This window comes from Choloepus didactylus, chromosome 2, assembly GCF_015220235.1.
Source record: "Choloepus didactylus isolate mChoDid1 chromosome 2, mChoDid1.pri, whole genome shotgun sequence".
NCBI lineage: Eukaryota > Metazoa > Chordata > Mammalia > Pilosa > Megalonychidae > Choloepus > Choloepus didactylus.
The window spans coordinates 58,414,734-58,440,681 of NC_051308.1; the positions used below are offsets into that span (position 1 = coordinate 58,414,734).

Consider the following 25,948-nt stretch of genomic DNA (forward strand, 5'->3'; position numbering starts at 1 on the left):
GGGGTGACAGTGTGATTGTGAAAACCCTGTGGATCACACCCCCTTTATCCACTGTATGGATGGATGAGTAGAAAAATGGGGACAAAAATGAAATGAAAAATAGGGTTGGAGGGGTGATTTGGGTGTTCTTTTCTACTTTTATTTTTTATTCTTTTTCTTATTCTTTCTGGTGTAAGGAAAATGTTCAAAAATAGATTGGGGTGATGAGTGCACAGCTATAAGATGGTACTGTGAACAGTTAATTGTACACCATGGATGATTGTATGGTATGTGAATATATCTCAATAAAAGTGAATTAAAAAAAAAAAGAATGGGAGGGAGAAAGCAAGGGCAAAGAAGGTGGCAAGGGGCCGAGTCTCCAAGGGGACACAGTATTCAGAACACTATCCCAGTCATTCATTCTTTCAGCATGTATTTATGGAACAGCTACTGCGAGCAGGACTCGGAAGAGGCCAGATAACACTCCTCGGCTAAGGGGAGGGGCCCTCTTCCTCCATTAGAGATCTGAGAAGCCACAGCTCAGAGAGGTAGAGGGGGCCATAAATCCAGACAGATCTGGGAATAGGCCTGAGGTCAGGCTGTGGCAGCCCTTAGGTACCAACTTACAGTGTATGCAGTTTAGGCAGGTACTGGAACGCCGACTTTCCCACAAACTGGATTGGGTTGTCATAAAAGTGGCTGGAAGAAAAAGACCCAAACACATAACTCAGTTTTCCAGCTCTTTCAGCGGGGGCCAAGGCAGACCTCTGCTTTCTTCTCCTCTCAGTGGTGACCCAGGAAAGCACACACGGGGAAAGGCAGCCCCTCCTGTACCCCTGCCTCCCCAGTGCTTCCTAGGAAGGTCCCTCCTGCCTCCCCAACCCTGTCGTGCTCCCCCAAACACTGCTCACCACCAAGAGACCAGAGAAGTAAGTACTCACATCGTCTGCAGCAAGGGGTTCCCCATGAAGGCCTTTTCTGGGATAGCCTTGATGTTGTTGTTATGGAACCCCCTGGAAGACACCCAGGACTCAGTGAAGATTTGGAGAGGAGTGCAGAAGGACAGAGATGGAATTCTGTGGAGCTTTTGGACATATAAATTGTGTGCGTGCACACACACACATTGGTTACATATATCTTCTTGCTCGCCCAAACTTGGCGTCTCTGCTCTTTCTCCCTAATGCTTTATTATTTCCTGTCCCCATGTCTTGGCATACTCCGATCACTCCATGCCCCCTCAGTTTATCAGATCTCACCCTGTTTCCACGTCCCAGCTCAAAGGTAAAATCAGACCTTGGTGATTGGTTCAATGGCAATTGTTTCATTGGCAACTCCAATAGTTCCTCATCCAGACTTTCCCCTCCAGCTGGTCAAGTTGCTCCTTTTCTGCTACATACATCCGGCCATTCACTCCTCCAAACTTTTGAACAAGGTGGAGAAAAATGGCATTGGCATGCTATGGGCCTTAGGTGGTAGTTTGAGCTGTAAAGACGCTGCTCTGCCTGAAAGTTTGGGACTCTGTCCATAAACCTTCAAGCCCCCTCCATCCCACCTCACTCTAGCTTTTCAATAGATCTGCTGTTTCCCAAGAGCTCCATCCCTCCAGTAAGGCAGGGCTCCATCCTGCTGTCCTCCCCTCTGCTGGCTCAGCTCCCCATCAGCATCCTTACCCACACTGCTCCTTTGGTCCAAAATGACCCCACTCCACCCGCATCACTGCTGTCTAAATCCCATTCATCCTTTAAGGCTAATCTCAGGATACATTAGTCCACAGTGATCTTTCTATGTTACTCTGACTCCCACAATCATGTTAGATAGTGCTACACAATTTGGGGTTAGAATTATACACTGCTTTGTCCTGTTCCCTGTTTGACATATGTTACTTTGTCCCCTTGAAAAGCCTAAAGGATCCTTGGGGATGGGTCCCATGTCTGTCTTACTCTTTCTTTGTGTTTAGCACTAACTGTAGCGCTGGGCCCAGTGGGCACTCAGCGAATTCTAAAATAAAATAATAAATGGTGGCTGCGGGGAACTAGAGCCAACTGCTGATTTCCCCCATGGGACAGGGCACCCAGGAGCCACCCCGTAAAGCTGCTCCCAGTTCCTCCTCATTCTTCTCTGAACACACCCCAACCAAAGCAGGGGCAGTGCCAGGCCCACCCTAATAGGATGTGGTTCACGCCATGTCTTTGGGGCAGCGGTTTCCCAGAGCCACTTCTGCCGATGAGACAGCCCTTGGAAATGCTTGAAGCCAAGCTAATGAGGCCTGTGACTGCTTAGCTCTGCCCTGGGGGTGGGGGAGGGCACGCAGCTCCGGCTTTTACAAGGACCACGGGAGGTGGGGGGTGGAGGGAGGCCCGGGGCTGTCTTCCATCCCTGCCCCTTGGGAGAAGACGACACCCACAGAAAGAAGAGAGGAGCTTACAGTTCCTGCAGTCTGCCCAGGGTCCGGATGGCCACGGGGAATTCCTGCAGCTCATTATAATTCAGGTCTCTGGAATGAAAGCAGAGCAGTTATTAGAGGGGGCTTAATAGGGCAGGTCAGGGGCCCCAAGAAATGGAAACTTGGCTCTGGTGTTGGCCAGAGAGACAGGTTTTCCAATCTGTTGGCTCCAGCTGCCAATGTCTGGAAACACGTTTTTCTGAATGTTCATACCCCACTCCCACTCCGCAAATCCTAGGGTGCAGGGTTTTCCTGGCAGCAGCGCCGTCTGGAGGAGACGCCTCAGGGGTGTGGATACCTGGAACTGACTCCCTCACACTAGTCCCCACTGGCTGAGGAAAATATCTCAAGCCTTTGGAGACATCAGTAGCTGAGAATCCTGTCACCAGCATTAGGGATTCTAGAAGGCTCCTGTACCGGTTTGGATGTATTATGTCCCCCAAAACGTCATGTTCTTTAACGCAATCTTGTGGGGGCAGATGTTTTAGTGTTGATTAGGTTGGAATCTTTGGATTAGGTTGTTTCCATGGAGCTATGACCTACCCAACTGTGGGTAATAACTTTGATTAGATTATTTACATGGAGGTGTGGCCCCACCCATTCAGTGTTGGCCTTGATTAGTTTACTGGGGTCGCATAAGAGCTCAGACAGAAGGAGCTCGCTGCTGTAGCTTAGAGAGATATTTTGAAGACGGCCGTTGAAAGCTGACACTGACATTTTGGAAAACGGCATTTTGAAATGGCAACCTGGGAGCAAGCAGACACCAGCCACGTGCCTTCCCAGCTAACAGAGGTTTTCCAGACGCCAATGGCCTTTCTCCAGTGAGGGTATCCTCATGTTTATGCCTTGGTTTGGACACTTTTATGGCTGTAGAACTGCAAATTTATAACTTAATAAACCCTCTTTATAAAAGCCAATACCCTCTTTATAAAAGCCAATCCATTTCTGGTATTTTGCGTAATGGCAGCATTAACAAACCTGAACATCTCCTTAGGCATCTTCTAGGAAAAGAAATAGTGCTTCTTACCTTTGTGTGTTGACATGACAGCTGCTCTTTATTTTCTCTTACCTTCTTCTGTATTTTCCTTGTTTTGTGTGTGTGTGTGTGTTTTTTTTTTACAATGAATGTATAGCACATGTATGATCAGAAAACAATGAAGGTCATCTTAAAAAATGGTAGTAACCCAAGTTGACAAGGATATGGGGAAACAAGTATTCTAATAGTCTATCAGTGGGAATTTAAATGAGTACAACGTTTTTAGAAGCAATTTGACAATATCCTTTCAAACTAAAAGATTCATGCCCAACTATTCCAAGTCCAGGAACTTATCCCACATGAAGTCCACACCCATGTGTAAAGGTGTTTGTATAAGGGTGCTCATTGCAGCATTCTTTAGGCAACCGGGGCAAAATGTCAACCCCTAAGTGATCATGACTTCTCTCCTTTGACCTGCTTATGGGGACTCCTGTGTTTGTGCTCTTCATGGTGATGAACAGGGTGAAGGGAGGAAGGAGAAACAGAAGAGGCCAGAGGGCGAATTTGATTTTCATTAGAAAAGATTTAGAACTGCTTGTGGAAAAATTGAAAAGCTTCCCCAAGGCAGGGGAGTCCTGTCAAAAAAGACCAGGTGTTTGAGTTTTGAGGGAGACAATAAAGAGGGACTGGGAAATAGAGAGTAAGAGCTACAGAGGACTTTGAGAGAGCTCTGTGATGGGAATTCTCTCTCTACCACCTTTACAAGAGACTTCAGAAGATATTTCAACTTAAAAACGTATGTAGCAGGCAGTAGCCCATAAGTTAGCCCCATGTGGAGATGTTCCTGATTGGGGGGCTGGTCTTGGTGCCTCTAGGTTACCGTTGCTGGGCTGGATGGCCCCAGGCTTTGGCAAGAGTCCCTCTTGAGCCTCCCAGGATGACCCCAACCCATCTTCTCAGCCTCTTAAAGCCACCCCCACCCTGCCAGCTTTCATGAGAGGACGCTGCCCAATGCCAGGGCAGGGGGACCACGTGGAGGCCCTTTAATTATAGAGTGACTTGGCAGGTTTGTGGGTAAATACCATGTTAAGATGGAGATAATGACAGGCTCCTCTACATGACAAGGTCATTACACTTAATAGCCCACAGGTAGAGCCAGGAACCCGGCTCAAGGGCCAGTAGTGCAGGGACAAGCGTCTAGCAGCCACTGAGCCCAATAATTGTCCCTCCTCCTTCCCCTGCCTCCTGCCCTTCACTAATTACCTGATTACCCTCAAGCTCCCCTGGTTATCTTGGGTAATTACAGCATAAATCTCTACTGTGCTTTGCTCCACTCTGCTCCTTTCTTTGGTGACTCAGGCACCTTTGCATAGAATGCATCAAACCTTGATTTGCTCACAGAGAGGATCCCACAGGCTGAGTGAGGGTAAGGGTGTGGTCAAGCTGAGGGCAGGATGTGTGTAAAGCACTTTCACTGAAACCGGAAGTAGTGGAGTTGGATGCAGGGAGGAATTTTCAAACTGTGAGGTTTTTGGAATTCTACCTTAGACTACAGAAGATCCTAGAATATCCGGTTGGGAGAGTTGAAGTTGACAGTGGGGGATGAAATAGATTGACTCTCTTGGGACTTAAATTACATAAATGATTCACCCCCACATCTCAATATCTCAAACTCTGTTTGACTTGGCTCAGTTCATCCAGGAATTCTCCACTGTTGCCCAAGGAGAACTAGATTTCCCACCGGTAACATGGGGGTATCTTCACTCAAAAGCCCTAAAATTGCATCATTGTCTCAAATGCAAAGAATTGCACTGGTTTAGACTCAGTCTTTGCTCACTATTCCATCTGCCTGGAACACTCCTTCCCAGATATCTGCATGGCTTACTCCCTCATTTTGTTCAGATCTCTGCCCAAATAATACCTCATCAGAGAAGCCTTCTCTTGCCACTATATTTAAAATAGCACATCCTGTGATTCGCTAATTCCATACTCTGTGTCGTAAATTAAAACTAGTCACAAATTCTTTGCAGCTTCTCCTATCAAGAGATGGCATCTACCTCCCTGCCCCTTGGGACTGGACTGGCCTTGTGAGAGACCAATAGATAAAGGCAGAAGTGACATCATGTGACCTGGGCCTAAGCTACAAGAGGCCTTGCAGCCTCTGCCTTTGTTCTCTTGGAATGTTCCCATCACTGTGTAAGAAATCCCAGGATAGACTACTGAGTGATGAGAGCCATGTGGAGAAAGGACAGGCCAACAGCCAGCACCACGATGCCAGATGAGTGAGTGGGTCCTCTGGCCCCAGGACAGCAATCTCATGAGTAAGCCAAAGGAATTCCAACAGAAGAACCACCCAGATGAGCCCTGCCCATCCACAGACATGAGAAATAATAAATTGTTGGTACTGTTGTTTATGCCACTAAGTTTTGGGATAATCTGTAAAGTAGCAATAAACAACTGAGATACCCTGCTTTCTTTATCTTCATAGAACTCACTGCCACCGGGCATATATTTGTTTGTTTATTGTCTTCTCACTCAACTAGAATGAAATCTCCTTGAGAACAGGAACATTGTTTGGTATTCTAAACACCAGAAGAGTACCTGGAACAGAGCAGGGGCTCAACAAATACTTGTTGAATGAATAAATGAATAAATGAAAAGGTTTAGATAAACGGACTAATGAAAGACATTAATGGACTCTTAAGGGGTTCTAGGGTATTTGGGGGAGATTTTGAGGTTGACGTCAAAAAAAAAAAAAAAAAAAAAAAGCACAGGTTATTCCTGAGTGGCTCTGTTAGGTTTACTCAGGACCACAGGGACCATGGGACTGGATCCCAAGTATATTTGCTATCACTGAGCCCTTATACAGTTCTTTGGACCCATGTCAAGGCGGCCACATTGAGTGGTTCCAGCCCTTGTTGGCAGTTTCTGGTCAGGAATTTTGCCAGGAATGGCTTAATAGTGGGAAGAGACACATGGTAAAAGGCATGTGAACTAGAAGGCTATTTTTGTACAGAAATGTGGGAGAATAAAAACTGTGCAAATGTCAAAAAGAACTCTGGAAACTGCATGCCAGTGAGGTGGCCTGAATTTTCCCATTTGTGTGTCTACATAGATTCAATGACCTGGGTAATTGCCAAAGATCTGGTTCATTTGGTGCTGCATAGATGTAATCTCTGGCTCTAACCATCCAGAGACGTGTCTTTGCAACTCTCTCTGCCCTTGATTAATTCAATTCAGTGCAACGGATCTTTGCTGCCTGCCCAAAACATACAAAGAACTCTGCTGGGTAAAGTGGAAGATAGGGAGATGGGGAGGAAACAATTCCTGTCTAGACAAGACAACTAGATGACTAGATACAAGACAACTAGAAGAGTACCCTCAGCATAATGTGGTAGGTCTTGGAGAACACACAAAGCATCAGGATCTTCAGAGACTGTGGCAATCACACACAGCTGGGAGGACATAAGGGCTTCATGGAGATGTAATATTTGAACCAGGTCTTGATGGCAGGGCAGGACTTCGAGAGGTAGAATTGGGAGGGATGGGTAGATCAAGGAGAAAGAGCATAATTTGGAGGAAGTATGGGCTGTGGAGCAAGTGACATAGTTTGGTTGGAGCAAAGAGCAATAGTTGGAAGTAAGACAGGAGGGATCTCTCCCCTGGATTGTTGACACTTTTCTAAATGGTCTCCCTGCTTCCAGAGTACTCATATGATAGCGTTAGTTAAGCACCGATTATGTGCCAAGCACAAAGTACTTTGTCTGAATGATCTTTTTTAATTGTCGCAACTGCACTAAGAGGTAGCTACTACTGTTATACCCATTATACAGTTGAGGAAAGTGAGACACAGAGAGAAGAAATAAGTTGCCCAGAGACCACTGTCTTTCCACCCAAATACACCCTCTCCTTTCTCTATAGCTGCACTGTCCAATACAGTAGTCACTAGCCACATGTGGTTATCTAAATTAAATTGATTACAAGCAAATAAAATTTAAAATTCAGTTCTCAGTTTCACTAGCCACACTCCAAGGACTCAAGAGCAACATGTGGCCAGTGGCTACCATACTGGAAGCACACACAGAACACATCCATCATTGCAGAAAGTTCTGTTCAACAGTGCTGTCCTATAGTAACAGGAGGAATTGCCAGGAGTGCAGCTAGAGTATATTCCCTGCCTTTCTTGCAGTGGTGTGGCCACATGACTAGATTCTCTCCCATGGAATGTGGGCAGAAGTAGTGCGTGCCACTTCTGGGTCCAGGATTTATGAAATAGCCAGTCTGTCTCCAGCATGGTCTCTCTCCCCTTCCACCAGCTAGATGTAAAAGATAATGAGGCCCAGGGGATGGCAAGACCCCAAGAAGCCAGGTCTCTGAGCCACCACATGGAGGAAGGCCACCCGCCAAGAAGAAACGCCCTCCTTGGACTGTTACATGATCCAGAAATAAACTTCTATTGTGTTTGAGCCATTATCCCATGTTTTGGTCTATTTGTTGCAGCACATTAACCTACCTTAACTAATTCAGCATCACAGCCAGGATGTGAACGCTGGCAGTTTGAGTTTAGAGCCCCACATTCTTAGCTACTACACATCTGCCAGCAAAAGCTTTTTAAAATGCAAAGCTCACCCTGTCACTCTCCTACTTAAAAAAAAAAAAATCTGAAATGGCTTCCTCATTGCTTACAGAACAACATTCAAATTCGTTAATGGTCTCCGATGCCTTAACTAATCCTTCAGCTTCATCTTCCATTTCACTCCCCCATGTCTTTTCACACCATCATGTATTAGCTTTGTGCCACGCATGCCCTCAGCCTAGCATGCCCTTTGCCCACATCCTCAGCCGTTGAAATCCTAGTTAGCCTTTGAAGTCTAGCTAAAATATACCTTTCTCCCCGAATCCACTCCCCTCCTTGGAGCCAGAATGAATCACTCTCCTAGCACTTTTCTGGTGTTTTCTCCTTCACTGTGCACAGGGTTGGACTGGTGAGACTGATGATGGGGGTGTTGGTAATAATAACAGTAATTACTACACAATAGTCCTGGCTCTAAGTGCTTTACATATATTATCTCATTTAATTCCCCTGCCAACCCTTTGAGGTAGGTGCTATTACCTCCATTTTGCAGGTGAGAAACCAAGACAGTCACTTGACCAAGGTGCTACAGCTAGTGATGGAAGAGCTGGGGCTGAAGCCCAGGCAGTTTGACTGCAGAGTGGGGTTACCTGTGTACCAACTGTCTCCCCCAGGAAACGGGATGCTTGTTGAGGCCAGATGGCCTACGGTTCACTTTTGGGTCTCCCAAACCCAGGCACAAGGCCATATGTATGAGTGTTCATTGTCGAGGATGACTATTTGAGCCCACTCTGCAAGGCCTCCAGATGGGGGCTCCTTTGGTCTCAGTCACTGGTCACTTTGGGACTATTTTGGCCCCTTGGGATTAAACTCTAACATATGAATTCTTGACAGCTGCAAGGAAGTCCCTGGCACAAGGGTCGGTCTGATTCCTCCATTGCAGGGTAGTTTATGATGCCCTAAACTTCAGCTTGGAAAACTCATCCGTGACTTTATAGTCTTATTATCTTTAATTGCCCGGAATCAGCCAGAAGCCCAGGAAGAGTTAATTGTTCTGTCTGTTACTCCTGGCAGCTGGAAGCAGACGGGGAAGGGCTGAGGTTAAAGAGAAACCATTCCCAACTCCAGCCAGAGCTCAGTCTGGAAGCTGCAGCTGTCCATGGCCAATCCTCCCCTTCATCTGCTCAGCTGGTTCCAGCCAAATCCAATGAAAATTGATGTCAAACCCATATGATCAGTTAAAGTAGCTGAGAAGGCAATCCAAGCCCACAGCCTGATTCTCTCCTTTGCATCTGGCTGTGCAGAAATGGCCAACTCTTGAGATCCTTGGGGGAGCTTCACTGTGAATTCAGAGGACACAGCTGGCAGGATTTCACAGTCATTTTGTCCAGCTCCTTCTTTTTATTGATGAGAAAATGGGCTCAGGGAGAGGACGTAAATTGCCGCAAGTCCCAGAGCCTGGATTAGAACTCAGGCCTTCTGGCTCCTGGTTTAACACACTTTCCACTTACTACAGAGTTGGATCCTGGCTGGTCTCCAAACAGCAAGGCTTTAAGAAAAAAGTTTTAGAGAGAGTGGGAAAGAGGATAAATGGAAGGGAAGCATCAGGCTTCTGTGGAAATTTCTTTGGGTGCCTATAAGCATGTCAAAGCCAAATGATTATGATTTGGAGGTGTGATATCTTTTTTATTTATTGTCCATGTTAGAGTCAAAAGAAACTTGTCCTAATAGAATCACCTTGAAGGAGTCATTAACTTCTCTTGGCTTCTGTTTCCTCATCTATAAATCAGGGATACCCATGGCATAAGGCAGTTCCGTTCACCTGTCCAGAGCCTGGCACAGAATAGAAGTTCAAATAATGCTGATTCCTTTTCCCTGTTCCATTTACTAGACATTAGGCACTGGAATTGACACTCCCATTCTTTAGACCCTAGAACAGTAGACAAACAAGTTGGTTGTTCTATCTTCTTTTCACAGAAGCAAAGAAAGATTAATATAATTAATTGGGCTTCCATTTACATTTTTATTCTCAGGGCTAATAATTTGTGTTTATTACCAGATCACAGATAAGGGCGCATGGAGAAATGTGGGTGAGCCTTGCTCCCAAGCATGAAACACAAAGCACAGAAAATTCTAACAGATTGTAAACTCTAAACTATATTTATTTCTTAAAGGCCTGCAGCAAGGATGAGCAAACACAATTAATATGTGTCTTAATTGCTCTTCCCATAGTGCAGACAGAGCATCTGTCTTGAATCTGACTACACATGCTTGGGGCAGATGACTGGATGAGCCAGGAACCAACAAAAACTTTATGACTAATAGCATTTGTTTTACCTTCTAAACAACCTAAATAAAAGGCCACCCATTAATAAATACAGCAATTAGTAAAATTGCCACACACCTTCCTCTTACCCTCCCTCCACCTACACTCTCTTCCTTACCAGAGAGAAGACTCAGAATATACCTGCAGCAATAGCACTGCTGATTTTAATGAAAGCTGCTGATCTCTGATACTGAGATTAATCGTTGCCCTGCCTTAATGAAGCACCTGGGATCATAGAAGCCTAGAAGTGGAAGGAAGGTGAAAGGTAACATAGTCCAAACTTCCCCCACAGGAATCATCTCTAACATTCCAGCTGGATGGAGATACAGTCTCTGATTGAACAATTTTAACAACAGGACACTCGCTGACTATGCTGGGTATCCAGTGCCACTGGTGGGCTACTCTACAGTCCTGCCTTATCCTGAGCCCAAGTACTGCCTTTACTTCCCCCTTTGGCCCTTGTCCTGTCAGCTGGATGATCATAAATTGTCTAATCCATCTTTCAAAGGCAGTCATCATGCTCCACATAGGACTTCTTCCTAATTCTTTGAATCAAGTTTTGTAGACACTTCATATCCTCCCACCCTCAATGGGAAAGCCCTTGTCACGCTTAAGATATGATGCCCAGAACAGGACCCAGTCCTCTGACCCTCTGGATGGGTCAGATCCCTGGGGGCAGCACGGCTCTCGCCCAGATGCCATGGGCCCATTAATGCAGGGGACCTGGAGGCTTTGAGGCGCCCCTAACCAGAGCAGAAGGCAGCCAGGGGCCCTGTCCTAGTGACTGCAACTCACTAGGCAAAAGCCAGGGAGGACCCCGAGGTTCTGAATCCTGGGCTTATGTGAGGATGACCTTGCCCCAGGGCCCCTTGCCCACTAAGGCAACATCCTAGTGGTTTAGCCCAGGTCCGGGGCATTTCTCCAAGTGAGAGAGCACAGGGCACCCATGCTGTCCCCTGGACCATGAAAGGGGCTAATTAGTGGACATTTAAGTCTGGGGTTCAGGGAGAGGACTGGGCTAGAGCCTTTGCAAAGCACTGAGTATAGATGACTGGAGCTGGGAAGAACCTTAGAGATTAGATAGTCCAATGCCCTCATAGTACAGATGAGGAAACTGAAGCTTAGAGAGGAATAGCGATTTTGCAGGGGCCATATATTCATTCATTCACTCAACACGCATTTCCTGAGTACGTCCCCTGTGCCGGGTGCTACAAATACAGTAGTGAAGGAAATTCATGGAACTCACATTTGAGAGATGGGGGACAGCCAACAAACAAACAAAATAAATAATATAGGTTATCAGTTAGTGGCAAATGCTGTGGAGAAAAATAAAGTAGAAAGGGAGATGGTGCTAGGAAGACTGCAATGGTGATCAAGAGGAGCTCACTAAAAAGGTGATATTTGAGCGAAGTCTTGAAGGAAGTGAGGAAGTCAACCAGGTAGATAAATGTGGAAAGAACATTTCAATCAAAGGAACAATGAGTGCAAACATCCCGAGGCAGAGCATACCTAATGGACTCAAAGGCAGCAGAGAGGCCAGTGCGCCAGAGTGGATTAAGGAAGTGGTGAAGTCAGAGAGGTAGCAGGGGCACATCATCCGAGGCCTCACAGGCCATTGTAGAACTTTGGCTTCTTACTGGAGTATGATGCGGAGTCACTGGGGGGTTTTGAACAGAAGAGTAACGGGATCTGATGTGTATTTTAATCATGACTCTGGCTGTTGTGTTGAAAATAGACTGCAGGATGACAAGTATAAAGCAGAGCAAACCAGTAAGAAGCCATTGCAATAACCCAGGAGCGATGGTGGCTTGGACCAGACTGGAAGCAGTGGAGGGCATAAGAAGGGGTGGAGTTTGGTGGCAGCTGGGATGCGGGATGTGAGAGTTGTTCTGGGTGACTCTGAGGCTTGGGCTTGAGCGACGGCAAAGGTGAAGGTGCCATCATTGCACAGAGGGAGGCTTCTGGTGGGATGCGTTCGAGGGAGGCTCAGGGTTCAGTTTGGATGTCTATTAGATATCCATGTGGGCATGCCAAGAAGGCCTGTGGATATTTAGATCTGGAGTTCAGGAGAGAGGTCTGGGCTGGCTTGTCAGTAAATAGTACTGAAAGCCAAGAGACCAGATGAGAGCCTGGGAAGAGAGAGTGCAAATAGAAGTTGGGCCTTGGAGTGTGCCAAGCCTGAGGGGTTAGTGTGATGAGGTCAGAGTGATGCTGGAGCACTAGTACATTAGTTATAAACTGAAAAAAAAAAAAAAGGTAGGGCTCCTGGCCCAAGACCTTTTAGTCTCTATGACAGCAGGTGCTATGTTTCACTTGTTCATAAATGTTTCCCCAGTGCCTAGAATGGTGCCTGGCATATACTTGGAGCTCAGTAAATATTTAAGGAATGAGTGAATCTAAAGAAACAGAAGAAGGGAGTGAGAATCATCGATTCTTGCCAGCTCCTCCTTCCCACAGACTCACGAGGGCCAGAACTTCTTAGTTTCTTCCCCATGGCATCTACTGGGCCCCTGCTGCCAAGCCACATCCCCACTTTACCTCCCTTTGCTCTCCATTCTGGACCAGCGGGCTGGGGTGTCTGTGGGGCAGGGGGGAGTTCAGAGTGGAAATTTTGGCCCAGTTACCAGCAGGGGAGGAAGGGGCAGCAGCAACAAGAGCAGTGACCTTGGCTACCCCCAGCACCAGGGCGATGGGAAAGGGAATGTCATGCTGGGAAGAACTATTAATAACTCCTCACGGTCATAGAGCACACGACAACCTTATTGGGCAGCTCAATTTTCTACCCGTTAGAAGTCAGTGGTTCTTCAGGGGAAGCCGGAAGGAAAAAAAAAGTTTTATATGGAACAATAAAGTCCACTATAAGCCACAAAACCCCCACAAATTTGCAGCTAATAAACCCACAAATGTAAGATGATTAAGAACTGGAGAGGAAAGAGTTCCTCAATGCTTACAGGGCTAGCCTCAAGAGGCAGCGTGGGCTGATGACACTGGGCCAAAGGCCCATACCAGAGCTCTAATCCTGCCTCTTAATTAGCTGGGTGACCTGGGGCAAGTCACCCACTCTCTGCCTCAGTTTCCTCAGCTGTAACACAAGGATACACAACTCCTGCTTTACGTCCCTCCGGAAGTAGTTGGGAGGATTAATGAGATAAGAGATGTGACAGTCTCTGTGGAAAAAAAACTATTTTTAATTCTCTTAACTGCAGGGAATTATTATTTGATCAGGGATTAGTGGGGTGAGCCTCATTTGCCTTGAGACAAGAAGGCAAATCCGCAAGATCTTTCTGGACCTCTGCCCCACCCATTAGCTCCACTAACCCCAAAAGCCCTGCTGCAGAGCCTGCCGGTAGATAGCCTGGGAATTCCCATCCATCCTACAGAGGAGACCACTCGGAAATGACACCTCAGGGTAACACCCTCCCCGCCACCTTAGGGCACACCTGCCAGAAAAGACCCTTGACATTTGGGGAATTGCCAAATCAGCAGCTCCTAAGACGCCCACCCAGGTCAGAGCCACCCCTCGTCTCACAGCTGAGGACACTGAGGCTCCCCCTAGGCATGTGACTTGCTCACAGTCCCACAGCAAGTTTGTGCAGAGCTGGCGCCAGGCTTAAAGATTCCACACTCCCAGGCCAGTATTTTCCCTGGTTGCAGGGGTAATACAAGAGCACTGTGAGGTATTCGCCTACAGAGGGTGGAAGCGAAGGAGGCCCAACTCTGTTTCCTTTACTCTTACTGTGCCAGGAAGCGGGAAGTAGGGAAAGGAATAAGTATGAGGGTCTTTGTGCTCCTTATGGAGGGGAAAGGGCCAAGCAAGGACTTTCCATTGAGCCTCAGAATTTACATTAAATGGGAGGACAGGGAAGAAAGGAAGCCAACTCCAATTAAGCACCTGTGGTGTTTCAGGCACTGTGCAGAGTTATCTCATTTAATGTAATCCTTGTAACTATGAATTGTAAACTAGCATCCCATTTTCTATTTGTGGAAATTAAGACAATTGCGAGGTCAGGTGACTTGCACATTTCACATGGCTGCTGGCAAGGCCAGGATTTAAATGCTGATTCCAAGTCTAGTCCTTATTCTACCCCAGGTGCCTCAGAGCCCTGGAAGAATCCCCAGAGGGGGTCTGCCTGGTTCCCTAGCCCTGCCCAAAGACCGACCGTGGGGCCCGTGGCTTGAGGGGTGACTGGACACTTTCCGGGCCAAGTCAGAGCCAGGTTAGAGCGAAGTCCATTGGCATCAGTGGTTTCAATGATTCAATTCTTGGTCTTGTGTTCTCTTATTTCTCAACCTAGAAAACTGCAAAGTCCTTAATTGATCTACTCTCCTGGAAGCTAGGGCTAAGGAGAATAATGTATTAGGAGGCAAGGGGTACAGCTTCAAGTGGTTAACCATCACTTATAAACTATAGAAACTTGGTCAGCTCAGCGTAAATCTCTGGATTTGGTGTGATCTGGAAAGTAGAGGAAATAAGACTTTACAGGCTGGGGGCTGGACCATCTCTGATTCAGAATTTCCCAATAAGTGGTGGCCCATCCTTACTGTGGGCCTAGAAGGGAGGCGTGCCTGCAGGACAGTTTGTCCTGCCTGCCTCTGACTGAGGCTTCTTGGCAAGGTCTGGAATGATGAAGAGCACATCAAGAGACTCAGGCCTCCCAGGACCAGGCGGCCCCCCAGAACCTCCTCTCTGCATGATCAGAGTGTGGCTAGTGTTATGCTTGGGAGTCTGAGTGGAGTCTACATGCTGTGTTCTGCTCAGCAGGAGACCGGGCACAGCTATGCCTGGCCTCTTGGATTTGCCCGGCTCTTTCAGAGTAAAAGAGCACAGTGCATGTTTATCTTGCTTATTCCTCACCCTTTCAGGGGGTGTGCCCATTGTGCAGATGAGGACAGCGAGGCTCAGAGTGGTGAGGTGAAGTGTTCAGGCTGACTCAGCTTGTAGACAGAGGCCGAGCCGGGGTCGGAATTCCCACAGTCCAGCCTCCAGAACCGAGGGCATAGCAGAGGCTGTGTTGCTGTGGGTGCATTTGTGGAGGGTGTCTCTGTGCTGGGCCGTGGTGTGGGCTGGGAGTGTCTGTGCAGGGTGAGGAGCATGGATGGCTTGAGCTTGCTGGTGTGTGTGCTCGTGTGTGCTCGGGCTGCTGTGTGTGGCGCAGGGTGCCTGTGTGACCGTGTGTGTGTGCCCCTGCCTGTCCCCTCCTTCCCAGGTGGAGGAGTCTGCAGTCGGAGCCAAACCACAGCTCAGGCCGCAGGGGTTTGATCTTCCTTCTGCTGCCAGAGATGAGAGGGGTCTAAGTGGCAGAGATTTACGGGGCCCCAGAGAGAAATACCCTTCCAGTGAGACGCTGACATGAAAAGCTCCAGAGTACTAACTGAGGCTGCAGAGCGTGCCAATTATGCAACAATTAAAAGGTTTGACTCTCCTTTCTCCTTTTATTCTCTCAGCCGCTCCTTCCCCCACATCTGGCTGCCCCTACAGGCTCCCCAGCAAATACTCTGGGGGATAGAGGATAAAAAGCACACTTTCTCCCTTTTTAATTGGAGATCAAAAGTTGGAAGCAGGACTTACCCCTTAAGGGTGGAGAAGGAAGGGATGTTGTTGAGGCCGAGGCCCTCAGAAGAGGGGACAGGGAAAGAGAAGGGAGTTCAGGGCAGGTTGTTAACACAAATAACTACCTTTATCGAGCACTTCTAGCTTGCCAGGCTCTGTAAGAACTTTGCACGCATCATCTCATTTAATCCCCATGTCAACGTTATAAGATCAGTATTATTAGTGGTATTAGGAAAAAGACTCACAGAGGCAGATGACTTTACCAAGGCCACCCAGCTGGTAGAAATGGCATCACACCCCAGGTTGGCTAATGCCAAGAGCTATGAGCTTTACCACTAGGCTGTTCTGCCTCCACAGAATAAAGTGGGGGAACTTTTTCTCCTCTCTTAGCCTTGAATTCTGCATCTGTAAAGTGGGTGCAGGCCCCGGGCCTTGTGTGGCAGAGCCAGGCAGTTCTGTAGATGAAAGCTTCAGTGGGGGCTTAGCGGCAGGATGGCTCTGTAATTCAGCCAGCACCAGCTGAGCCCAATGCCGTGCCCAGCAATCTAGTGGGTAATTGAGAAAGAATTAGGCAGCGTGCCCCAAAAGTGAAGAAAGAGCCGCTGGCTGGCTTTTGAGAGTTGCCAGCCCACAACCAGTGTGTGTGCCCTGCTCCCCACTGATTTCCCAGCAGAGCTCAGCCCCCACACTCCAGGGCTGATAGCGTTGGACTCCCTCCTGCCCCATAATGTCAACACCATCCCAAACACTCTTGTATTTTGAGACAGAGGGTGGCTGTGGGAGCATGGACTTTTCAAGGCTAATGACTACCTCTTATTTCTAGGGTCTTCCAAAAACTTAGCAGAGAGAAGGCTCACACAATTCACATTTGACCAAGATGACTGGGGAAAGCAGTGCAACTCCTCATATATGTCTCTCAGTTAGCACAGCCTGGATCTGCTCTGTCCCCGACTGACAGAGGAACTCTGGGCAGGCCGTGCCGTCTTCCTGGACATCAGTCTTCTCACATGTTGATGGAACAGGCTAGACTGTCCAGCTTTAACCTCAGAGTCTATGACAGCTGGAGACGGGGAGCACACCGTCCCAGTCACACCGAGTGGCAGGGAGGATTTCCAGCTTTGCTGACTGCAGGCTGAGGCACTTCCCCCCACCCGCCCCACTCTCCTCAGCACCCAGTCTGCTGAAGGGGGAGAGGGTGTGGGAGAGCTAGGTCCCGCTCTGCCATTTCTCCTGCTTCAGGCTGAGCCCAAGAGAGCAACCGTGCTCCTGAGTATCCCTTCCACAGGAAGAAGGAGCGGAGCTTTGGTCTCAGCTTCCCCGTTCCCTTTTCCTCCACAACCACTCGTGCAGACGGCCATGTCCTCCAGCATAGATGTTGCCAAATGGTTTTCCCCAACACGTCGCTTCTTCCCATCACAGCATTCTCCCAGAATTTTCTCTTCTGCTGCTTTACATTCTTGAAAATCTGTCACCTCAGGAGCAATGCTCTGGTTGGGGGTAGGGGTGGGGTCTCAGGGTGGGCGCGGTAGGTGGGATGTGTGATATGAGTGGGGGTGGGGGCAGTGAGCGGGACACAGGGAAAAGAAACCGTGGCTACTCCCCCACCCCCGACACCGTGAGCCCTTCCCCAACCAACCTCAGTGTCTCAAATTGGTGGCCTGGGGGTCCTTCTCTCCCCAGCGCTCCCCTCCCAGGACTGCACCAGGCGGCCGGGCAGCCGGCTTCCTCATGGGAGCTGAGGGACCCCAGCTGGCATGGCCACACTTTGGAGAGCGCAGCCAGTTGTTTGCTCAAGTGGGGCCCACTCAGCCCACTCTGTGGGGGCTGGCAGGGATCCAGAGGAAATGATGGGAGGGTTTGGGTGCATTCTGACCTTGACTGAATTCCAGGATGATGATGTGTGAATAATAGGCTTTTTAAGAGTCAACAGCTTGGGTGCTTTTTATAGTCAGGCTGGAGTGCCGAGTGGGTCATCTCCCCATTAATCATTTAGCTAGTTAGATCTATCGGCAAGCAGTCCCAGCATTTCTCTGTGGTATTACGCGCCACTCTGTCAGCAGCCACCATTAAACAGACGTCAAAACTGCCATCGAGTCAGCTCCAGCCCTACCCCCAAGCCTCCTATTCCCCAGGCTTAATGTCCTCATTCCTTTAGCTTTTCCTTGCAGTTCCCATCTCTGTTTGAAATTTGCATCATTTTCATGGTCTCTGAGGGCAGGGGTCCTAGATGCCCCCTCCTTGGGCCACCCTGAACTCCCAGAGGTTGCATTCCACCCACCTGAAGGAGGAAGGAATTCATTCTGAGTGACATGCCAGAGAAAATGCCACAGAGGAGCATGTGGGTGGGCAAGCCTGGGGCCAGATTCCAGCCTCCTAGTCCTGCTAGCCCTTCCCTCAGCCCAGCCACCCCCACTCTGGGACTCCAGGCTTTCATCACCAGGCAGGACAGAACTTGACCACAATCTCCAAACTCACAGTGTCTCCAGATTGTGCAGCCCCTCAAAGCTGTGGGTCCCCAGATGCTGGATGTGGTTGTTATGAAGATGCCTGTGTGGGAAGGAAAGACACGTCAGAATGGGTGCCCACAGCACCAGGCCTGGGGGTGGGGAAAGACTGGTGGCTTGAGTAGGAAGATGGAGGTAGCGGCATGGACAGAATGACCTTAGTGGTCCAGCCCTTTGTCTCTAAAGGAAAAGCGATCAGCCAAAACCAATTTCTGGAAGTCACAACCTAAAAGGCTAAATTGGCCCCAGGCTACACTATTGGACTTATTGGAGAAAAAAGGGGAAAGGAGAACTCCAGGCCAAGGCTAAAGCAAATTCCCACTAAGATCTAGGAGAGACCTGATGTCACGGGGGCTCAAATCGGAGGTTTCTCCTATGGTCCTACTCCCTGGGACCCAGCCTGCCTGACTCAGTCGCCAGACATACTTATGGGAGGCAACAGCAAACCACTGTAAACAACATATAATTAAAGGCTATGCTTTATGTTGCAGCTGGAGAGAGCGGTAGACAAGCTCAGAGAATAGGGAGCTGGGTGAGGCCAGAGGACTCAGGGAAGGTTTTCTGGAAGAAGTGGTCCAGTGCCGGTCCTTGAGAGATAGACAGTGTGAATAGGCAGAGGGAAGGGCATCCCAGGCAGAGGTAAAGGGTGAACAAGGGTGGGTAGGGGGAATAAGCATGGCAAGTCTGTGCAGGATGGTAAAGGGCTTGGTCAGAGCAAGTGTGGGTTGGGAAGAGGGAGATCAGTATGGAAGAGATTTCCAAGGTAAACAGCTAATTGAAAATAAGTGACAGAATTTTCTTCTCCCAGTTGCTAATGAAATGGGCAAAAACAGCAAAATCCAGACCCTCGCCCCAAATTACAAGTAGCAGTGAAGCAAGGAAAGGGACCCAGGTTAATGTTTAAAAAAAAAAAGCTGCAAATCCAGTGGCCAAGGAAAACTCCTGGAGCTCCTAACCTTTTCCCAGAAATTGAATTGGCAAGGAAACAAAATCCTGAGAATTTTCCCCCAACCCCCCCTTCCCCCTCAAATCTGAAGAAAAGCAACTACATGGGATGTGGGCGTGATGGTTAGGTTCATGAGTCAACTTGGCCAGGTGATGGTGCCCAGGTGTCTGGTCAAGCAAGCACTGGCCTAATGTTACTGCAAGGACATTTCATGGCTGGTTTAATAAACCACAAGGCTGGTTTATTAAATCATCAGTCAATTGATTGCATCTGTGGCTGATTACATCCACGCTCAACTAAGGGAGTGTCTTCTGCAATGAGAGAATTCAATCAGCTGGATTTAATCCAATCATTTGAAGACTTTTAAGACAGAAGAAAGAGAACTTTCACTTCTTCTTCAGCCAGCCAGCCTCTCCTGGGGAATTCATCAAAGACTTTCATCAGGGTTGTCAGCTCACTGCCTGCCCTACAAAATTTGGAGTCATGCATCCCCACAGTTGCCTGAGACACTTATAAAATCTCATATTTATGGATATCTCCTATTGGTTCTGTTTCCCTAGAGAACCCTAACTAATACAGTGGGTAGTCCTTTTCCCCTTCACTACTGGCTGCCCAAAGGAACAGGTGAAATGAGGAAGTAAAATTAAGCTCTTGGCTAGTCACTAAATAGAGGATTTAAAGCCCAAGGGGTAGCTCCCCAATTAGAGGGAGTGATCTCGCATATTTAACACAATCCTGGCAGAAAGGGCAGAGCCCAGTTTGTATATTTATGTCCCCCAGAAAAAGCCATATTCTTTAATGCATTCTTGTAGGGGCAGACGTATTACCATGGATTGGGTTGGAACCTATTGGCTCAGTGTCGATGTGACCCACCCAACTGTAGGTGGTGACTCTGGTTGGATAACTTCCATGGAGGAGTGGCCCCGTCCATTCAGCGTGGGCCTTGTTTAGTTTACTGGAGCACTATATAAGCTCAGACAGAAGGAGCTTATAGCAGGCTGAAGCTGAGACAGACATTTTGAAGACAGCCATTGGAGGCTGATGCAGACATTTTGGAGAACGCCGTTTTGAAACACAACCTGGGAGCCAGCAGATGCCAGCCACGTGCCTTCCCAGCTAACAGAGGTTTTCTGGACACCACTGGCCATTCTTCATTGAAGGTACTCTGTTGTTGGACACTTTATAGCCTTAAAACTGTAACTGTGTAACCAAATAAACCCCCTTTATAAAAGCCAGTCCATTTCTGGTGTTTTGCATTCTGGCAGCATTAGCAAGCTAGAATAACCCTTTATAAAAGCCAATCCATTTCTGGTATTTTTCATAACAGCAGCTCTAGCAAACCAGAACACCGATTTTCCCACAATATTTAGCCCACCAAGTGAAGCTGGGAGGAGAGAACCAAGCTTAAAGACCAGGATAATCTGGTCCTGAGACGTTGCTGCTGGGACCATAGGACAGAGCTATCCAAGAATGAGCCAGAAAGAAGAAACAACATGGCAACCATGCAAACATACAATAGGAGAAACAGAGGGAGAGAACATGCCAAAAAAAAAAAAAAAAAAAAAAAAAAGAATGAATGAGAAACAAAAAGAAATGTATCACAATTGCCTTCTGCTATAAAACCAATCCAATAAAACAGCATTTCAAAGACAAAATTTTAAAAACTGAAATGAAAAAGGACACTGTGGACTAAAGAAATCAATTGAGGACCAAATCTATGTCATTGAAAAAGAGTTAATCCATTTGAAAAAAGGAACAGGGTAGACATTGCTGAAATTTGAATTGGTCTCAGAGAGAAAGCTTGAGATAATCATGGTGAAAATGGCTAAATAAGAAAAAAAGATTAAAACAGTTAGAAATTAATACATGCAGAAGACATAAAAATGATTCAACACAAAGGTAATTGATATCTCTGCAGGAAAGAATTTAAAAATGAGACATAAAATGTATTCAAAGACATAAGACAAATTCTCTAAAATGAAAGAATGGAATCAGCAGCTAGAAAGCACACATTGTTCCAGGAAAATTCACTGCAGAATATTGTATACTAAGACATATCTAGTTGAACTGTTGAAGTTCCAGGATTAAAAAACATCTTCATACAGAAAAAATAAACCACTTACACAGGGGAAAAATCAAACTTGCCTCCACAATGTTGTTCAAATATAAAAGCAACAGGCAGATATCATCTAGCACAGATAGGTAGGGATGGGAGCCTTGGGGCTCTTGGGGTTTAAAGTTCCTGTCTATCTTCCTCATCCTTGCCCACCTGCTTGATCAGGTTCCAATAGGGGAGACAGACCCCTGCCCTTGGGGAGCTTCTGATCTGATGGGGGAAACACAGCCCCTGCCTCATGGAAATAAACTAGCTCTGCTTACCAAAGTATTTTTATTTTTCCCACTTCCTCTTATTATTATTGTCCCCAAACTCTATTATTTCTTCCTGTCTCCTATTAAACTCCCATCTCCATTTCCCATCCCTCACCCTTCCCAGTCCAGATCATCTCTGCTTGCTGAACATCTCCAGCCCCAGGTCCCCAACTCCCTCCTCCAAACCACTCATTCAACCCAGGAATTCTGGCCCCTCTAGTAGCCCAGCCTGGGGCAGGGTGTTGAGCTTACAGTCCAGAGGAAGAGACAAGATTTACACACTTGAACCCACTGCCATCCAATTCAGTGCCACCTCGTGGTCCTGTCAGTGCCACAGCAGTGGTGGGAAGGGGGGCCCTGTGTGCAGAACAGCCTGATGGATGCATAGAGTTCAGGTTGAAGAGAAGCCCCTTCTCCTCCTCACTTGTCTGCTCACGCCTCCAGCCTGTCTACTTCCTTGGTTTTAACTAAACTTCTTCCTTGCTTCCTTTCACATCCAGTCTTCCTTACCTGCCTCCTCCAGCTCATCCTCCTGATCCCTGGACAGTTTTTTCTAGCCCCCTCGCCCCCTTCCAGGTCATCTCCCACTGAAAGCATCTCTCCTCCATCCCCAGTGAGCTGGAGGTAGGTGAACAGGCCCTGCCCCAGGGAGGGCACTAGCCTTCTTCCTTCAGCCTTGCTCCTGCACCCAGGAGGTTTTCTTTCCTTAGTTCTTACCCCACTTTTTGCCCAGAGGGGCACCTCACCTCTACTAGATCTGCAGCAAGCCTGACTTTCAAGTCAGTTCCCTGGCTCCAAGCCAAACCTTGGAGTCACCCACAATTCCCCTTCTCCTTGATCTTTTACCCTCTGAAAGCCTCTAAATTTGATCAAATTTCCCGTCAAAACATCCCTCACTGTCATGCCTTCTATGTCATCCTCTCCGTCATCTCCCTAACACTGGACTTTGATTGATACATAAGAGCCTCCTAACTTACCTTCTGGCTCTACTCTTCCCCTCTTCTCATCCAACCTACAAATGAACCTTCCTAAAATACTCCTTTCATCCTCTGCTTGAAAAACTTCAAGTTCCCCTCTGCCTCTGGCAGATAAAAGCCAAACTCCTTACCCTGACATTGCCATTGCAAGTCCCCAAGATCACCCTTCGAGCTTCTTTTCCCATGCTCTGCAAGGGGACTCTGCCCCAGCTGAAGTGTCCTATGCACTGGCAGCCAGACACCCCTGACCTTCCCCTTAGTGTCTTTATCAACACCTGCTTGGAATGTTCTCATTCTCCTCTTTGCTTGCTAACTCTTTAGCACCTTTCCAGGCCAAGGACCCACCCTAATTCCCCATGAAACCTTCCCTACTCTGCTTGCAGTTGCTTCAGCCTCCCCAGAACTCCTATGCTACTATTAATCTGTATTTATCATCAGACTCTCTTAAGATAAGCTACATTACATCATTAGTTACCTCTTCCCATATTTGTTCTGTCATCCCTTGAAGGGCAGTGCCTATTTCTTATGCTTCTTTGGATCCTCAGTGCCCAATATAAGGACTCAAATATTTGTTGCTGCTCTTTTGCCTGGTGACCCGTCATGAAACTCATTTTTCCATCACCTTATGTTGCAAAGAGACCTGACCCCACTCCCTCATGCTGTCACAGGGTCATCATCAAAGCTATAACCAACCATCTTGCTCTGCTTACCCTCTATAGATACTCCACTGACTCCCAGAGGGGGTGAGGGTATGGCCATCTCCATAGAAGTGGTCCATAATGTATTCATCTTGGTTCTCCAGCCTCCCAAGATAGAGAATTAGACAAATGGATGCCTGCCTTTTCATCTCTCAAATGAAACTAAGCATTAGCCAACCCCTGGCTTGGAAAATCACACCAGATTTCCAGGTTCAGGGGAGGCAGTGCTGCCATTTAGTAGAGTCACTAACATGCATGTTCCTGAGCCATGTTCCTATAGCAATTAGTGTAACCCAAAGCAATTACACATGACCCCCAAGCCCTTAGTAATTACCCTATGAACTTACCAATCACTCATAGCAATTAGCTGGGAGCTAATTTGCACTCTAAAGTTCCCACTGGAAAGAAAGAGTTAACTCCAGTCCCCAATTCCTGCCAAGGATGCTATCTCCCAGGTAATTACTCTGACAGGGCTTTGCCATGTAATTATAAGTGATGGCTTTTTCTCTGCTTCTTCATGCCTGGGAAATGAGGTGAATTTACTCTATCCCTCTGCCAAAGCATAAGACTATATCATTTGATTCTCAAATGTGGTAGAAATTATTTATGGTGGCAGTAAGGATCAGAAATTCTTGACTCATCTTCCCATCACCATGGTATAGTTATTACATTTCCATAGTGAGGAAAGAGTAGCATAATTGCTGCTTTCTGGTTATGGTACTCTCGTCTTTTGGTGAATCTCAGAGCACTTGTATAGTTCTAATGTCATTTGGCCTCATGATGACCCTATGGGGTCAACAGGGGATGATCATTCTCATTTTACACAAGGGAAACAGAGACCAGAAGAAACACACAGATAGGAGCAAAGCTAGCCAGGCTTCATGCAGCCTCCAGCCCCCAGCAGGACACAGCCGGTGATGGAGGGCAGAGCAGCACTCACAGCACCACGAGGCTGGTGAGGTTCTGGAAGGCGCAGTCAGGGATGTGGCTGATGCGGTTGAGGGCCAGGGTCATGGCCTGCAGGGCGGGGAGGTTGTTGAGGGCCCTGATGGGGATCTCGGTGAGTGCATTGTCGTCCAGCCACAGGTGGCGGAGGGAGGACAGCCCCTCAAAGCTCCTCTCCGGGACCAGGGAGATGAGGTTGGCATCTAGGCGCCTGGCGGAAGAGAGGATGGAGAGGGATCAATCCAGGGCAAGATGCAGACCAAGCTAGGGGTTGGACTGGGCCAGCCAAGACCACCACAGGGCCTTTAGGGGGACCCGAGGACTAAAACTGCCATGTGACCACCACTTATCCCATGTCCTACCTCTTCAAGTTCCTGTATTTGGTCTCTATTCCAACCCATAATTCTTAGATTTTTATGTCATCCCCTCCTCTTTATGACCCTAACTCTTCCTCTGAGACCCAAGCTTTAACTCACAGTCCATTTGTAGATAACCAAAATTGCAGTATTGCCCACACAACTGGCTTCTAGATTTATGCCATAATGTCCCTGCTCTAGGTGTGACATTATTCTTCTCAACCCTGCCCACTTCAAGGCCATATAGTGGAGGTGTTCCCAGCATTGGCAGAGGGAGATCTCACTCTGGACCTAACCAAAGCCACTTCCTGCTACCCTCACCTGGCATCATCCACTCCCTGTCCCCTCAAGGACCCAGTAGCTAGATGGGGCTCCTGCCAAAGTCCTGGGGTTTCTTGTTCAGTTGAAGTCCTATGGGAGGTCCCTGTGTGCACAGGGGAAGTCCTTGGTACGCGACTCCTCAAAACAGGTAAATGAATGGTGAGTGGTCCCGAATGTGAACATCCAGAGACTCCAAGGTGACACAGTAACTTCTGACATGAGTTCCAGCAGCTCTTGGCAGCCCAGCTAAACAAGAAGACTGCCCACGATAGCTTTTTATGGGTGTGTCCAAGCTATGATATCCTTTATCTCTGTGCTACTGCCTTCTGCCTCCTAGTCTGGGACTTGGGCTGAATACCCATCACCCCATGCAGCTGGTTTCAGGTAGGGCTAGACAAGCTGGCCAATGGTCTTTCCTATCTTGTAGGGAGGCTTTGCACTGAGTCATGGTTCTCCCACATAGGCACATGGCACCCAAGCCATAGAAATCCCAGCCTCAACCACAAAGGCCATAGGCTCAAGAATCCTGAATCCAAAGGAGAATTGTTGTGACCAGGTTGTTGGGGAGGGTGGGGAAAAGTGACTTTCTTTCACCGTGACAGCACAAGTCCAATTGCGGAAGGTTCGTTCAATCTCCTCCCTAAGTCGTTTCTCCAGTGCTCTCCAGGCCCAAAGTTTCAAGAATCACTGGAAGAAACTCCCCAGCTCACCAGCAAGAGGGCTCTGGATAGATGGACTGACACTGCAGTCTTGGGGGTGAGAGCAAACTGACCAGGACACCCCTTGAAAGCTGTAATTAGGAAAGATCTCCCACCCACATCAAACCTAACCTGAACCCTTCAGTGACTGCCTTCTGCTGGCAAGGCTTGTCACCCCAGACACAGTCCCCTAAGAGCATTCTACCCTGGATGGTCTGACTGTGGCAGGATCACAGGGGAGCTTGGTGAAAACAGACTCCCAAAAGATGCTCCCTCTAGGGGTTC

The 25,948-nt window shown here is 47.8% G+C and overlaps 1 protein-coding gene across 1 annotated transcript in view; it reads right to left on the reverse strand.

The window, feature by feature from the left end:
* The window catches only part of LGR6 (leucine rich repeat containing G protein-coupled receptor 6), a 101,328-nt gene that overhangs the window by 19,027 nt on the left and 56,353 nt on the right, over nt 1–25,948 (reverse strand). The window contains exons 5-9 of the mRNA XM_037812191.1: nt 24,284–24,499; nt 18,324–18,395; nt 2,405–2,473; nt 921–992; nt 607–678 (exon numbers count right to left, since the gene is read on the reverse strand). Of these exons, the coding sequence (XP_037668119.1) occupies nt 607–678; nt 921–992; nt 2,405–2,473; nt 18,324–18,395; nt 24,284–24,499 (501 nt within the window). The remainder of the gene's footprint in view (nt 1–606; nt 679–920; nt 993–2,404; nt 2,474–18,323; nt 18,396–24,283; nt 24,500–25,948) is intronic.